We start from the raw sequence: 17,448 nt of genomic DNA, 5'->3' as shown, positions 1-17,448 counted from the left end.
TCTATCATCTGCATACCTATCAGTTATGCATCTAACTTTTTCGTTCAATTTTTTTTGTTGTTGAAAAGATTTTTAGTACAATAGCACAGGAATTACCATATTACAGGTTGAAAAAAATAAGAAAAGGTTAAGGCCCTTTTTTACTAAGCTAAGCAGCATATTTTTTATTACACAAAGCATATTGGACGCCATATAAATGATCTAAGATTGATATACATAATTCCATTATTTATTTTAAAATTTATATACCTTCTACACCTAGGCGGTTTCCAAGAAAAAACATACATAATAATAAACACCATGTCTTCAGAATCCCTTCAAATCTCATAAAAATGCTGTTACAACTAATTGGGTCTTAATTTTCTAAATCCCATTCTATCAGTGCACATCCTTTGCTGGATCAACAAAGAATTCCTGAGTTTAGCCCCTGTCCAGCAAAAAACAGTCACGCTGGCTTCAATTTATCTTGGATTGGCAATCCGCTTAGAACTGCAAGGTACAGGCGGAATAGAAGTCACTAATGTAATGTAATGTAATGTTATTACTCCTCAAAAGTGCCACATTTTCTGATTGCAGTGACTGACAAGGCTGATAGATAGTCACCCCCTCTTAAAGTAAGTTGGTATAGTATCATATAACATTTGTACTCTAAACATTACAGGTAGCCAGTATAGCAAAAATGGTGTAATATGCGCATACCTAGATACGCCGCAGCATTCTATACCACTTGTAATGTTGGTCATGTGGTTCAACTTGTAGGTACATTAGACCATATGCCTTATTACTTTCTGCAACTAAAGATTTTTGGTGACGGGACAATAGCACGCGAGACAAACGCGCGCCGACATTTGAGAGTGGACAATTGAGCGCAAGGCTTCAGCACACCTCTCAACGCTCATTTTAAAGGGCTCCGACAGGGGGTGTACTCTCCCACTTTACTTAATACTGTTCGCGCTGCCGTGTTAGAGGTGTGGGGGGGTGTAACCGCCCACATTATACAGAAAACTTAACTTTTTACCTATTTTTTCGGGGAAAAGTTAAATTTTCTGTATAATGGGGGGGGGGGGGGTTGCAGGAATACAGAGCTTGCAGGAATGGGACAAGAACAGATTTTGTGGGGACGATTCGGAGATATTGAGGAAAGTGACATGGAACCATCACCCCTGACACAGCGACACGACGCGACACGGAGGGTTCCCCGTTGGGTGCAGTGGCTGCCTGGCTTTATTGAAGCAGCCAGTAGTAGCTAAGTGGTTTTCTTCTAGTTTTTTTGCTTTTTCATGATATGTACTGGACCGTATTGCTATAGTTTCCACTTTATCCACTGATAGCACCATTTTTGGGCGTGAGTGCCCTGACATGCTGTTTTTGATATCGCTCTGCAGGCTATTACAGTTGCTTTTTCCCTGTACATTTTTTGTCTTTCATGCAGGAGTGGTGTTTTCTAAGGAGTGGAGTTTTTTGGTCAAATGAATCCGAACTGAGGCCTTTTTTTCCACTTATTTTTCTTTTTCTTTCTCCTTGTATGGTGTTGATGAGTGTATGTGAGTAAGGCCTTTTAGTGTTGCAGAGGGTGTATCTTTTTCCATATAGGGTTCTGATTTGAGTTGTTGTTTGGGGTTACATCCCCTCAACGGCAGCGCCAACACTAGTAAGTAAAGTGGGGGGTTCCCCCCCACACACCCCCGTCGGAGCCCTTTAAAATAAGCTTTTAGAGCGGCGTGCTGAAGTCTTGCGCTCGATTGTCCGCACGCGTTTGTCTCGCGCGCTTCTGACTGTGAACCAGATTTTTTGATCTAGAGATATGGCAAATGATTTGCTCTCTACTAACTATTGATGAACCTTTATCTTTTTGCCATTGTTATATTTGTAGCTCAAGGAATGAAAACTTCAATTGACCCTTACAAAGTGAAGCTAATAAAATATTTACTATTAATAGCTATAAAAACTGTACTTGTCAGCTAGAGCGACACATCTCAATTAAGTTATAATACTTGGGGCTCCTTTTACAAAGGCGCGTTAGGGCCTTAAGGCGCGGCATAGCACGTGCTAAAATGTTGCTTGTGCTAGCCGCTACCGCCTCCTTTTGAGCAGGCGGTATAGCGCGCACTAATCCGGTGTGTGTGGTAAAACCCGTAGCGCACCTTTTAAATGCCAAGTTTGAAAAAGTACTGTAGCAGCTGAAAGAAATTTAACACTCTTTGAGAAAACACAGTCTCCATTAATTGAATTTTGTAAAATACCTTAAAATAAGCATACACAGTTCTTTATATTTTTAAGCATCTGGTACATCCTTTGACCTTATTAAACAAACATATAAATAATTATGTAGTTATTAAAGTAATATCCACTAAACATAGAATCCTCATTCATCCATATACTCCGAACCTCTTTTGTATATACTTTTCTAGAATCTTCTGATATCATACATTTTTTCTAGTTTTCTTTCATTTATCCATTTGAACCCTATATCATTTCTGGCGTGGCTCAAATTTCATCGATGTTGGGAGATGACCTCAGTGGCTACTTCTGTACAGAATAAATCTGTTGAAAGTACAGAATTTTAAATGTAGCTAGCCTCCTCATTGGCCCGTTTAAGCACTTCAAGCACTTTAAGCTAAGTCACTTATTAAATTATTTACTAAGTTGTTCAAAGTATTTACAATATTGAAAATGATAAAGAAAAATTCCATAAATAAGATAGGGGAGAGGGCCAATGAGGAGGCTAGCTACATTTGAAATTCTGTACTTTCTACAGATTTATTCTGTACAGAAGTAGCCACTGAGGTCATCTCCCAACATCGATGAAATTTGAGCCACGCCAGAAATGATATAGGGTTCAAATGGATAAATGAAAGAAAACTAGAAAAAATGTATGATATCAGAAGATTCTAGAAAAGTATATACAAAAGAGGTTCGGAGTATATGGATGAATGAGGATTCTATGTTTAGTGGATATGGTAAAAATTTCCTCATTGAAACAGTAAAAATTTCCTCATTGAAAAAGAGAAATTTATTTGCCAATATTGGATGTATGTTATTAAAGTAATAAACATATTTTAGTACTATATTGTTTAATGAAGTGTACCTAACTTTAGATGTAATTGCTATTTAAAATTGCCACCTCATCTAACTTGCAACCATCTAATTGGGTAATCCAAAAACATGTTTTTCCTTTGGACATCCAGCTATAATTAATTTTTTTTAAAACCATTGGGCATCTAAAAGCAATCAAGTACCAAATATTAAAATTCCTAAATAGGAATACTAATATGGATCCAAATAGGTATCTTCATGAGTAGATGTCTGCTCTTTTCCCTTCGTTTACTAATTTTTCAATTGGGTTTCTGGAGTTAACATTTGCAGTCCAGGTTTCGAGTGAGATACTATATTAGAGGATGTTTTGAGATTAGTAGACCCCAGCATGAGGTGTGCATATCATATTCCAGGCATTATTCTTGCTATTATCCTGGGTTGCCTTTGTCAAAAAGACAGGTTAGGAATGTTGGCAGAGGAACCTCTCAGAACAGATTAAACAGTCCTTAAGGGAGGTTTCATAATATTCAAAAAAGGTTGAGGAGGTGCCTAATGCAAAGCCATTAAAGTTCAGGAAGATAGTGGTGGGAAGGGCCATATTCTCAAGCAGCCTTGGAGGTTTTATGTCACTTTTGGTGCTGACTTGCCCTCTCACAATGCATTGTGTCCATGCCTTTTTGGCCATGTTGCCTTTCACAGTGTTATCATTGCCCTTGAGTAGAGCTATCTCCTAGAAATGGTTGTTTGTTTTGGGGGTTTTTTGGCAGGGGGTAGAGGGAGGTTGGCTATCTATGGAAATGTGTTTTTACAGAAAAGGTGATAGATGCATGGAATAGTCTTCTGGTAGAGATGGTGAAGACAAAGACTGGTGTCTGAATTCAAGAAAGCACAGGACAGCATGTGGGATCTCTTAAGGAGAGGAGGAGATAGTGGATGTTGCAGATGGACAGACTGGATGGACAATTTGGCCTTTATCTGCTGTCATGTGTCTATGTCTCTATCTGTCTGATAAACCTTTGAATAAAAAAATGCAGGATAATATTATAAAAAAAGAAACAGAATAAACAAATGTATTATTTAATATAGTCCACTTTAAAAGTAATTGAAGTTTTAAATGGATTTTGCTTAACATTAAAATATGAGGCTGTTACATATATATATTTGCAGGGGCTGCAAGATTTCTTATAAAGGAACTGTCCTATCATAATCTTGAGCTGGAAAGAAACCGTTTGGAGGAACTGGGAGTCAAACGCCAGTGTGTCTGGCCCTTCATTGTAATCATGGATGACTCTTGTGTTTTATGGAACATTCACAACATCCTGGAACAATCAAGGTAAATGGAAGAATTCTCTGGCATGGAAGGATGTGTTAAGGTCACTTTTTACCACAGTTTGGTAAAAAGGCTTCATAATATGTTGCAGAAAAATGAAATCTCTCTCTCCCTCCTTTACAGGTCCTTTTACTAAAGCTGATCAAATGGGCTGGCACAGTAAATAGAGAAATTGACTGGGAGTCAGAGCATTTGCCGTACGGCTTTGTAAAAGGGGAGGGAGTTAATTGAAGGAGACCTATCATAAAAATGTTTTTACTTTGCATACCTTTGGTAGCATATAAAATGGATTTGTGATTCACTGAGCAAGTGGGATATGTGACTTATTTATACCGCAAGATAGAGGGATATCAACTGCGTAATCCTGCAGAAGTTCAGCCTCTGATATGGTCTAATTATGTTGGGTCAGCTGAGAAACAGTGATCATAACATGATCAAATTTAAGGTGATGACTGGAGTGACGTTGCTAAAGAAATCTACTGTAGCGGCATTTAATTTTTCAAGGGCAACTACAATAAAATAAGGAAAATGGTTAAAAAGAAGCTAAAGGGGTCTGTGACAAAGGTCAGAAGTATAAACCAGGTGTGGATGTTTAAAAATACAATTGTGGAAGCCAAGACCAGATATATGCCACGTATTTAAAAAGGGGGAAAGGCGAATTGAAAGAGACTATTACAGCCAAGATAACATCCTTTAAAGAATGGAAAAAGGATCCTAATGAAGAAAATAAGAAGAGACATAAGTACTGGCAAGTTGGATGCAATTATTTCCAATGGTACACCTTAAATCTAAGCAGTCTTCTAAACATACCATTAGACCTCAGCGGCGTAACTGTGTGTATTTAAATTTCACATTGATAAAGAAAGCTAAGCAAGAATATCAACAACTTGCCAAAGAGACAAAAAAATCATAGTAACCATTTTTTTATGTACATCAAAAGCAGAAAACCTGTGAGGGAATCCGTGGGACCATTGGATGATCAAGGAGTAAAAGGTGCGCTCAGGAAGGATAAAGCCATAGCGGAGAGACTGAATGAATTCTTTGCTTTGGTCTTTATGCAAGAAGTTGTAAGAAATTTTTCTGAACCGGAAATGGTTTTCAAGGGTGATTGAAAGAAATCTCAGTGAACCTGAAAGATATACTAAGCCAAATTGACAAGTTAAAAAGTGATAAATCACCTGGACCGGTATATATCCCAGAGAACTGAAAGAACTTAAACATGAAATTGCTGATCTGTTGTTAGTGATCTGTAACCTGTTGCTAAAATCATCTGTAGTACCTGAAGATTTGAGGGTGGCCAATGTTACGCCGATTTTTTAAAAGGGTTCTAGGGGAGATCCAGGGAATTACAGACCGGTAAACCTGGCCTCAGTGCCGGGTAAAATAGTGGAATAATTATAAAAAATATAAAACTGTGGAACATGTAGACAAACATGATTTAATGAGACAGAGTCAGCATGGATTCAGCCAAGAGAAGTCTTGCCTCACCAATTTGCTTGATTTCTTCAAAGGTGTGAATAAACATGTGGATAACGGTGAGCCAGTTGATATAGTGCAGTGTTCTTCAACCACCGGTCCATGGACCAGTGCCGGTCCACAGAAATTTCCTGCCGGTCCACAGGCCAAGCACGTGCATCAGGCCCAAAACAGTGTTCTTCAACCGCCGGTCCACGGTGCGATCGATGCGGCGTTATCTTCAAGCCAGCTCCCTCTTCCTAACTGATTCAGTGCACAAAGCCACGGGCAGCGGCTCCTACGGGCGTCCTGCGCCTGAACCGGAAGCCTTCTCTCTTGACGTTGCAACGTCAGAGGGAAGGCTTCCAGATGAGGCATGGGACGTGCAAGGTGCAATTAGTACTATTATGGGGGCGGGGTCTGGGGTGGAGATTGGGTAGAGATGGGCGGGGTCTGGCCCACGACTTAGCCCAGTATTCTTCAACCGTTGATCCACAGACCGATGCCGGTCCACAGAATAATTCTTTTATTTCTGCCGGTCCATAGGTGTAAAAAGGTTGAAAAACACTGATATAGTGTATCTAGATTTCCAGAAAGCTTTTGACAAAGTTCCTTTTGAGAGGCTCATGAGAAAATTAAAGAGTCATAGGATAGAAGCTAATGTTCAGTTGTGGATTAAAAATTGATTATCAGACAGAAAACATAGGATAGGTTTAAATAGCTATTTTTCTCAATGGAGGAGGATAAATAGTGGTGTGCCGTAGGGATCTGTACTGGAACCGGTGCTATTTAACTTATTTATAAATGATCTGGAAATTGGAACTACGGGTGGGGTGATTAAATTTGCAGATGACATTAACCTGTTCAAAGTTGTTAAAATGCATGCGGACTGTGAAAAACTGCAGGAAGACTTTTGGAAATTAAAGGTCTGGGCATCCCAATTGCAGATGAAATTTAATATGGACAAATGCAAAGTGATATACATTAGGAAGAGTAACCCAAATCATAGCTACCAGATGCTTAGGGTCCACCTTGGGGGTCAGCACTCAAGACAAAGATCTGGATATCATCGTGGTCAATACGCTGAAACCTTCCACCCATTGTGCAGCGGCAGACAAGATGGTAGGAATTATTAGCAAAAGAATGTTTAACAAGACTAAGAATGTTATAATGCCTCTATATCGCTCAGTGGTGCGGCCTCACCTAGAGTATTGCATTCAGTTCTGGTCTCCTTATTGCAAAAAAGATATAGCGGCACTAGAAAAGGTTGAAAGAAGAGTAACCACGATGATAAAGGATGGAACTCCTCTCATATGAGGAAAGACTAAAAAGGTTAGCAGTGGTGTAGCAAGGGTTGGAGGTGCCCGGGGCGGTGGCACCCCTCCCTCACCCTCTTTTCCACCCCCACTGCCACACGTACCACTTCCCTCTTAACATTCATTGCACGAGCACCAACTCTTAACCTGCTGTCACATCTGCATGGGTTCTCCATAAGGCGTCACTTCCTAGGCATGGGTCAGAAGAAGATCCAACGTAGGCGTAACAGCAGGTTGGGGGTTGCTGCTCATGCTACAAATGCTACACAGGTACAGGAGAAGGGAAGCAGTGCACAATGGTGGGGGAGGGGCAAAGAGGAGGACGGGTGCCGTGCCCCTTCCAAGTCGACACCTAGGGCAGACTGCCCCCCCCCCTCCTTACTACACCACTGGAGGTTAGGGCTCTTCAGCTTGGCACAGAGATGGCTGAGAGGAGGTATGATTGCAGTCTACAAAATCCCGAGTGGTGTAGAACGGGTAAAAGTGGATCAGTGTTTTTTTACTGCATCAAGATTTACAAAGACTAGGGGGACACCCAATTAAGTTACAGCGTAATACTTTTAAAACCAAGGAGGAAATATTTTTTCATTCAGAGAATAGATAAGTTCTGAAATGTGTTGCCAGAGGATGTAGTAAGAGTGGTTAATGTAGCTGGTTTTAAGAAAGGTTTAGACAAATTCTTGGAGGAAAAGTCCATAGTCTGCTGTTGAGACAGACTTGGGAGAAGCCATGGATCGATGCCCTGGATTGGTGGCATGGACTGCTGCTTCTGTATGGGTTTTTGCCAGCTACTTATGACTTGGATTGGCCTCCGTGAAGACAGGATTCTGGGCTACATGGACTGTTCTGACCCAGTAAGACTATTCTTATGTTCTTAATGTGAATCAATAAAAAAAAAAATAATGAACTCCAGAAGTCACATACCTCACTTTAGGCACCTGTGTTTTTTAGGCTGTAGAACATGAAAAACATGAAAGTTGTGAAAAAAAACTACATATTACTACTTGTCATTTATATAGCACTGCTGGATGTATTTGGCGCTGTACATTAAACATGTAAGAGACAATCCCTGCTCAATAGCTCTTACAATCTAATTAAAACAGACAAACTGGATAATTAGAGGTTAGGGAATTTGTTACAGAGGGAATGATGTAGATAAAGGTGAGCGGGTTGATATTGTGTATTTGGATTTTCAAAAGGCATTTGACAAAGTACCTTATGAAAGACTTTTGAGGAAATTAGAAAGTCATGGGATAGAAGACAATGTTTTGCCCTGTTACTACCTGTTGTGTGATTGGCTTGTGTGTGTGTGAAATTAAAGCCTGTTAGTGTTGCAGAGGGGAGGTTTGTTGTCCATATGGGGTTCTGATTTAGAGGTAATATTATTGGAATTTAACTGACCCTTTTCCTGAGAGTATATGTAATAGAAGATAATGTCCAATTATGAGCTGGCATTAGTTTTTGGCATGTAGCGCGGGGTTAGTGTGCACGGCACTAGCGCGCGCTAAAAATGCTAGCGCACCTTAGTAAAAGGAACCCATAGTGTTATGCTATCATAATATATTCAGCTCAAAGGATACCATAAGGAAAGGAGGAGAAAGCCGCTTTCAAGCAGGCTGTATTCATGAGCCACCTCATTGTCTCAAAAATCTCTTCCTCCCTAAGTTCCTTTGTTAAACTCCCTATCAATTTTATAATTTCATAATCAAATCATTAATTTTATAATTTTTAATTTATATAATTTCGTAATAAATCATTTTATAATTTTTAAATAAGTTTTCTTGATCATGACGGGAATAGCTGTTCAAATGGTCACACATAATTGGAAGAGCCATGACAGAATTAATTACACTTTTTGATGGGCAAATGTGTGTATCACATATAAATATAAGAGAATGAATGGCGGAACGTTTGGGGTCTAGCAATTCATTTAATAAAGTTTGGAGTCCATTAACTGCATTTGTTACCTCGCAATAAGGGTCATGTATCTTTCCTTTTCTTAGATTTCCTTACACATCCGGGGGGGAGGGTTGTGGGAGGCAAATGTATTTTGAAAATTTAAATTACCTAATTATAATACTGTAATCACATCATATGTCTTATTGTATTAATAATTGGGAGGAGATGGGAGAAAATAATTGTTTTATGTATTACTTGTGTAGTTAATAGTGCGTTATATGCAGTATTTTATGTTCAATTAATTGTATTGCACTGTCAAAGTTTGAAAATCAATAAATATTTCAAAACAAACAAAAAAAACCTTCTTCAGAGCTAAACACTACATTCCAGACTTACTTTTTTAAGCTGGAGGGGGCCTAACAGTGGTACTCGAGAGTGACCATAAAATTACTTCCCACTAGTGTGTTAGAACATGACAAATCCTGCCTGACTACGCCACTGTTCCCAGGAGAAGAAAGAAGAGATATTGAGGAGCTGTCGAGTGAATGCACTTGTAAATCAGTAAGAGGAGTTTGAACCTAGTCCCATTCTACTGACCCTATAGTACACCAAACTTTCAAAAATGAAAATTGTCCCTTCAAATTTATATAGCCTTTATCTCAGTTATTTGTAAACCCAACTTTTGGTACCTTTTTGTTCAGTGGGTTACATTTTTTGTTTTCCAGCATTTCTGTGCTCTCCCAATTCTTGGTTTGTTGCCATTTCCAGTGAGAATATGCTGTTCCCTAGAACAGTGTTTCTGGAGACAGTGCTGGAGTATTCCTAGGCCCATTTGGTTTCCAAAATACTCATACTAAATATGCAAATGAGAAATGTATATGCATTGTTTCCTTTGCGTGAAAATCTGTTTTATGAATATTAATATCTTGAAAAGCAGACTGGCTAGCCGCTAGGGAGTACACCAGGACCAGGTTGAGAAACACTACCATATGTTGGTGTTGTTATTGACTCCTCCTGAGGCCTTTGTGATTGAAATGTTGCAGCACCGGCAGTACAAGCTACATGTAATTGGGAGACTAGAGGCTAGCAAGGCCTAAAAGTGGAGGCTATGTGATCTTTGGAGTTTGTGAGATTTTATGCAAGGGAATTGACTTCAGTCATTTCATACTGCCCATTATATAATTGCTGTTCATCTTTATAATGTATATACATTGTAAATTGTTATGAGACACCCCAAATGGGGGCACTGTATAAATGTCTTATAGCAGAATAAATTGAGGCTGCATATATCTAAGGTGACTATACGTCCTGTTTTGAACGGGACAGTCCCTTTTTCAGATCTCCTGTCCCGTTGTCCCCACTCACAGCTTCGGGACGCCGAAATGTCCCGTTTTTAGAGAGGGCGTCCCGAAGCTGTGAGTGGGGACAATGGGACAGGGGATCGCAGCCTGGATTCGGCAGCGGCAGCATCATCGCTCGGGCCCCACTGACCCTCTTATCTCTCCCTCCCATGTGAACCCTGCCGTCGCTCCCAGCAAGATGACCGAACAACAAACCTCCCTCCAGCGGCATTGGCAGCCGCAGAACGCTAAATAGGCTGCTTCGCGGCTTTCTCCTGCTGATGAAGCTTCACTGATGACGTTATCAGTGATGCGGCAGAGGGATTCACCGGCAGGGCGGGTTTGGGGGGCGGGACTGAATATTAATAGATGTCCCGTTTTGATGGAAAAAAAATGGTCACATTACACATACCTGTATTCTGTATTTTTGCTTTTCCAGCCAATCCAAAGAATCAATTGTTACCACTAAAAATGTATCACTGAAATACGTTCTACAACATATTGAAGCCACGCCAAAAATTGTTCATTATGCAATTCTGGGTATTCAGAAGTGGAACAGCATGTTGAATGCCAAGAGACCTATGTCACCCTTTTCCAGATGTCACATGCACGACATTACAATACTCAATATAGACTTGACCCAGAATGTACAGTATGATCTAAACAGGTAAGCAAAATGCATATAAGTAATAGGTTTTTAAAGATTTTGTGTGTGTCACAATACATGTTTCCTTGTTAAAAGAAAACCAACAAAGTAGAAATGACCCTTCAGGTGAGTTGTCAGTAGAAATGACTAGAAATGACCCTTCAGGTGAGTTGTCAGTAGAAATGACCCTTCAGGTGAGTTGTCAGTATTTCCATAAAGCTTGCATTGTGAAATATTTGTTATCTCGCTTAGGCGTTATCGTGACCTAATTATTTGTGAGGGTTTTTGTTTAAAACAATTTCAAAGTATATTCTTAGCCAGGTTCAAACCTACCGTGACTGAACTGAGTTGTCACCTTCAGCAAACAAGTGAGATAAATGGTGAAACCCTCAAAAGTAAAAATTATTCAAAACTACCTATAAAGAACAAAGAATGAATGGATAGATGATGTCAAACCCAATGAATAAAAATGACAGACTGTGGATGTGGATGTCCTGAAAGATGATTTTATTTTCTCTTCACAATAAAAATACAAATAAAAGTCTGAATTAGTAATACACATATGATTGTCCAGACCGACCTTACACGGTCCATGTTTCGGCGAGACTGCCTTCCTCAGGGATCCGGATGATGTAGGGTGCAAAGATAAAAATATGAGCAAAACAATGTATGTGTCTGTGAGTACCACTCTGCTTGTTTCAAGCCATTTTCAGGTTTTATGCTCAAAGACACGTACATTGTTTTGCTCATATTTTTATCTTTACACCCTACATCATCCGGACCCCTGAGGAAGGCGGTCTTGCTGAAACATGGACCGTGTAGGGTCCGTCAGGACAATCATACGTGTATGACTAATTCAGACTTTTATTTGTATTTTTATTGTGAAGAGCAAATAAAATCATCTTTCAGGACTTCCACATCCACAGTCTGTTGTTTTTATCTTTGGATTATTTTTACTGTGGATCATTGGGTCTCCCTTTTTGTTTTTTTGTGAAGCCCAATGAATAACAAATTAAATATATCTGGAAATCTATGGCAGCCATTTTAGGAGGCATATATGGTATTTGCATGTGGCCCTATGTATCTAAGGAGCATAATTATCAATGTGGGCTACCATTAAGACATGTCATTTTTCATTAGCTTGTGCTGTTTTAGCATGGGTCTTAGTTACTAATAACTAGGGTTAACAGTAAAATAACCTGTCTAAACAGTAGCCCATATTGATAACTCCGTCCCCCAAGAAGTGATTTTTTAAAAATCCACTTCTTAAACATGTATATCAACTGGGCACACATTTTGAAAAAGCCTGAAAAGCATGTTTGTATAGCCTGTTTTGCAATAAAAATACACACACACTATTTAAAAAATAGTGCCTGTTGGCTATTTGCTTGTTTTGGCAGGCTTAGGATGCATTGGTCGTAAGATCAGCTGTTTACATGTGTAGATGCCACTACTTAAGCATTCAAAGCCCTGAATGATGCTGCTTTTTTTTTGTGTGTGTGTGTGTGTGTGTGTGTGTTTGTTCTTCCTATTATACCTGCCAGCAAACAGGGATTTTTCCTGCGTCTTTTTAAGTATTTTACAAAAAGCTTTGCATTTAGGGTGCTTTTTGGTACAATATTCTTGAAATTGTGAACATCTAGAATAAACTGACCATTTTCTTACATAAACAATCTAAGCAAAATCAGACTTTGCATATACAAATGTTTAATGGGTAATAAAATGCTAGATTTTATTACCATTAGGCAGAGGCAGATTTGGATATTACTCCTGGCTTGTATACATGGCATAAAGAGTCTAATGACTAGCATAAAGCCTTCCAAGCTATAACCTGTGCAGGAAGAATGGATCAAACAGGAAATATCCTAGGGGAGAGGAAGGACAGGGGAGATATGATACAGATATTTAAATACTTGAAAAGTTATTAATATAGAAACAATTTTTTGCTAAAGAAGGGAAAATGGTTAAACTAGAGGATATGAATTGAGATTGCAGGGCGATAGACTGAGGAGTAATGTCAGGAAATTATTTTTCATGAAGAAGGTGGTTGATGCCTGGAACGCCCTCCCAAGGGAGTTTGTGAAAACAAAAACAGTGACAGAATTCAAAAAGTATGGAATGAACTCAGGGGATCTCTAATTAGAAAATGAATGGTATAAAAACCAAAACGTAAATGGTTACACGTGTTTTTCATGTGTCAAGTGGTTCTTAAATGGTAACTTCGGTTGTAAAGAACTAAGACTGGTACTGGGCAGACTTCTATGGTCTGTGTCCCATATATGACAATTTAGTTTAGAATGGGCTGGAAAGGGCTTTGACTGAAACTCCAATAATTTGGAACGTGAGGACAGTTTCATGTGACATTTACAGTCTGTGTCCCACAATGATAAAATGGTTCAGATAGGCTGGAGTGGCCTTCAATAGCAACTCTAGGAGACAGCTCTAACCAAGAGCATAGCACACTGTAAAGGGCAAAGTGACCAAAAAAAGGCATGGACTCAAGGCATTGCGAGAGTGCAAAGTGAGATAAAAACCCCAGGGCTCCTTGAGAATATGACCCTTCCCACCACTGTCTTCTCGAACTTTCATGATTTTGCATTAGGCATCTCCTCAACTTGAGCAGTAAAGTAGACCTTTTTTGTTTGCTTCACCTAATTATTATAAAACCTCTGCACATTCCTCCCTTAAGGACTGTTTAATCTATTCTGAGAGGTTCCTCCACCAACAACATTCTGTCCTCCTATCTCAGGAAAATACCAAGAACAATGCCTGGAATATGATATGAACACCTCATGCTGGTGTCTACTAATCCCAAAACATCCTCTAACATAGTATCCCACTCCAAGGTGAGGAGTGCCTGGTCTTCAAATATTAACTCCTGAAAAATTAGTGAACAAAGTGGAAAGAGCAGCCATCTACTCATGAATGATATGTACTCTGAACCATATTAGTATACCTATTTAGGAATTTTAATACTTGACACTTGATTAGATGCATTGAAGGACTGCATTTTAGATCTGGCAGTGAACGAGAACGGCATAGATAAGAGTGACTTACCTGATGAATAGAGTTACTGGGGAGGGGTGTACTAAGGATACTAAGGAGCCACAGAATGAATGTAGTTTTAAGTAAGAGACATTTGAACCGAAGTGATTCGAGAAGAGGGGTTATGTAAGTGTAATGGCATTGGAAGTTTATGAACAGATTGTAAGAGAGAGCGATGATTTAGTAAGAGACCTGTGACGAGCAGTTTGCAGTAGTCTAGGCAGGAAATAAGATTGATAAGGGTTTGGTAGTGTGTTCAGAAAGAAAGGGATGATTTTTGGTAATGTTTTAGAATAGCAACAGGTTTTTGCAGTATATTAGATATGTATAGAGAATGAGAACAAGAAGTTAGACAAATCCAAGGTTATGAACTGAGGGTACTAAGAGGATAACTGGGTTATCCATAAAAATAGAAAATGAATGAAGAGGGAGAGGTAGGTTTGACTAAGAGGGGAGGTAAATAAGCTCAGTCTTGACCATGTTCAATTTTAGAAGGCAGAGTAATATTCAGGCAGAGAGAATGGCCTGAATTCCCTCTGAAATTTTAGGTGTAAAGAGGTTGATCTGGAAGTTATCAGTATAAAGATGGTTCTGAAAATCATGAGTGGAGCGTTGAAACATTTCTGGTCAAAAGTCCTTATGGTTTGGGTGATTGAGTTACAGAGATATGTATGGTTGATTTTAGTTTTGCTCAGGAAGAGTCACATATTTTTTCACATAAGAATGCTTATTGTAGAATCATTTTGTTGAATGATCAAAATATATCCTTTCTGAGCTAACTATTCAGTGGGGTTGTCTTTCTCTCTTATCACAGTATAGTTTAGGAATCTAGTCATGTTCTGAGTATGAACTGTGCTAAAATATAACTGTCCTTGCACATTCACAAACGTTTTTTTATTACTTTATATCTTAGTATTTTGTTTTCTATCACTAGCGCTGAATATTGGTATGTGAGATTATAAGAACACTTATTAGAAACCAACAGTATGTGATTATAGGAAGCCTACAAAAGGAATCAAATCTGTGTCAAGGATACTTCTTTATGTATTGAAGTTAAAATGGCTCCTGGTTTTGGAAAACAAAAGAGAAGATAAAAATACATTTGCTGAGGGAAAAGCCACTACCTTTCTTGTGTAGTGAATGAAGAATGAGAAAAGAGTAGAAGTCCACGCATATTCAAGTTTATCTAGGACAACAAAAAGCCTAAAGCTAGCACTTCAATCAAAATGCACATTCATGACTAAATAATTACTAAATCAGGGCGTCGCAAATGGGGTTGCAAAGTCTATGTTTGAGGTCACAACTCTGCCAGCTCTCAATAGAAACATCGTCAGCCCATGCCTCTGAGGGTCATGTTCTTTCTGTGGCCATGATAGTGGTGTCAAAGCCACAGAAGGTTTGCTAAGCACTAAATACTGGGACTGAGAAATGAAAAGCATTATTACAAACTCATGTTTGTTAAAAGTTTTGTAAGTTATTGCCAGTCACTAATAATTTAATGAATGTGCTAAAAAAAATCTGTATTTTGTTGAAGGTTATTTCTTAATGTTCCAGAGACTAAGCTGGCTTTAGTTCAGAGCTGCAGATAGAGGGAAGTGCAAAACTGGTGCTTAATAGTTCAAACCATTGCAGGTTACCTATTGCGATTAATCTCTGCCCCAACTAGTGCCTGCCAGCTTTATTAAAATATAAAAAGGTTTTCAAGTGGGGATGTGTCAGTGTTGTGGCCCTGATTTGAGGATGCATGAGGCAGATTCAACATACAGGCATTAGATGCTTTTGATGTCAAATGCAATACTGCACCATCTTTGGTCTTCCCCAAAATACAGGCTGGATCGATCACTCTGGCTGGCCTGGCAACAGAGGTCTTGCTGTTGCATCTAGAGCACCCTGCAGGAGTATTACAGTTTCCACCTTTCAAAAATCATCTTTGGGTTTTTATAAAAAAAAGTTTCTGAGCAAATGGCTTCATTCCTTCCTCCAATGTTTTGTCCATAGGTACTTTTGTGAAGATGTGGATTTTAACCTGAGAACAAACAGCAGTGGTCTATTGATTTGCCGATTTAACAACTTCAGCCTGATGAAGAAATGTATCCAAGGAGGACAAAAAGACTTTGTCATTAAACCTAAAATTATGGTAGGTTATATGAACATTGGAGAAAGTGCCTTATGGGTAGGAGATAAGTGGCATTTCTTTGATTGATTTAATTATCCCTATGAGAATGAAAACCGCATTTGATATGGCTTTGTTGCCTTTGTGTCCCTCTTTTTCTGCGCTAGAGTTTAAATCAGAATTCCTCCGATGAAATCTCTTGGTGGCTGAAGTGTTGACCAATATCTACTTTCCATAGAAAGATCATAAACCACTTTTAAAGATTAAATTTAGCTTTTCTAATATCACAATGGGAGCCAAAATACCTTGGGTACTTACTTGTAATTCAGCTTGAGCTCGGATTTCAAAAAGGCAAGTATTAAAATGCAGAATCCAAATCCAATGCAATAACTTTCCTATTGGAGTATTAGAAGCTTTTTCATGCATCTCAACTTTTCTTTTTGTAGCCACTACAACTATTACTACTTATTATTATTAGCTCTATAGCACCACTGGACATATATAGCACTGTACACTAAGCATGTGAGAGAAGGTCCCTGCTTGGCAGAGCTTACCATCTAATCAAGACAAATAGGGATTATGGATTTACTTATGGTGGAAATGATTAAAACAGACATGGGTAATGAACAAGTGAATAGGAGTTAAAAGCAGTCTTAACAATGAGGAGAGTGTGGTACAATGGTTAGAACTGTAGCCTCAGTACCCATAGATTGTGGGTTCCAACCCTGTGCTGCTCCCTCTGACCCAGGGCAAATCATTTAATCCTCCACTGCCCCAGGTACATTAGATAGATTGTGAGCCCACCGGGACAGATTAGGAAAATACTTTGAAGTACCTGTATGTAAACCACTTCTAGCAGTGGTGTAGTAAGCGGGGGGAGGGGGGGCACCGGAACCTCTCTCTGCCTCCCCAAACCATGCTCACACCCTCTCTTCTCCCCCCTTACCTCTGTAAATCTTCGCCGGCGCAAGCAACTTTGGCCTCCTGCTCACACCGGCCTGGCTCCCCTTTGAAATCACTTCCTGGTCACGGGGCCACGAAGTGTCGTTATAGAGAAAGTTAATGCTGGCGCAAGCAGCAGGCCAGAGAAGCTTCTTGCACCGACGAAAATTTAAAGAGGTATGGAGGGAAGGGAGGGTACAAATGTGGCATGGGAGGTAGGAAGCTGTGCCTCCTGTGCTGAGAGTCTGTCAGATTGTAGAAATGGACCAATTCTTATGGAATGGGTCTCAGAGCCAAATATCTAGCAGGTAAGTACAATGCCTTGG

The 17,448-nt window shown here is 39.3% G+C and overlaps 1 protein-coding gene across 1 annotated transcript in view; it reads left to right on the top strand.

The window, feature by feature from the left end:
• The window catches only part of GREB1L (GREB1 like retinoic acid receptor coactivator), a 415,187-nt gene that overhangs the window by 384,501 nt on the left and 13,238 nt on the right, over positions 1-17,448 (top strand). The window contains 3 exon segments of the mRNA XM_033933926.1: positions 4,204-4,369; positions 10,816-11,043; positions 16,066-16,204. Of these exon segments, the coding sequence (XP_033789817.1) occupies positions 4,204-4,369; positions 10,816-11,043; positions 16,066-16,204 (533 nt within the window).

This window comes from Geotrypetes seraphini, chromosome 2 (assembly GCF_902459505.1).
Source record: "Geotrypetes seraphini chromosome 2, aGeoSer1.1, whole genome shotgun sequence".
Classification (NCBI taxonomy): Eukaryota; Metazoa; Chordata; class Amphibia; order Gymnophiona; family Dermophiidae; genus Geotrypetes; species Geotrypetes seraphini.
The sequence above is the reverse complement of the archived record's forward strand: the minus strand, read 5'-3'. Positions and strand labels throughout refer to the sequence as shown.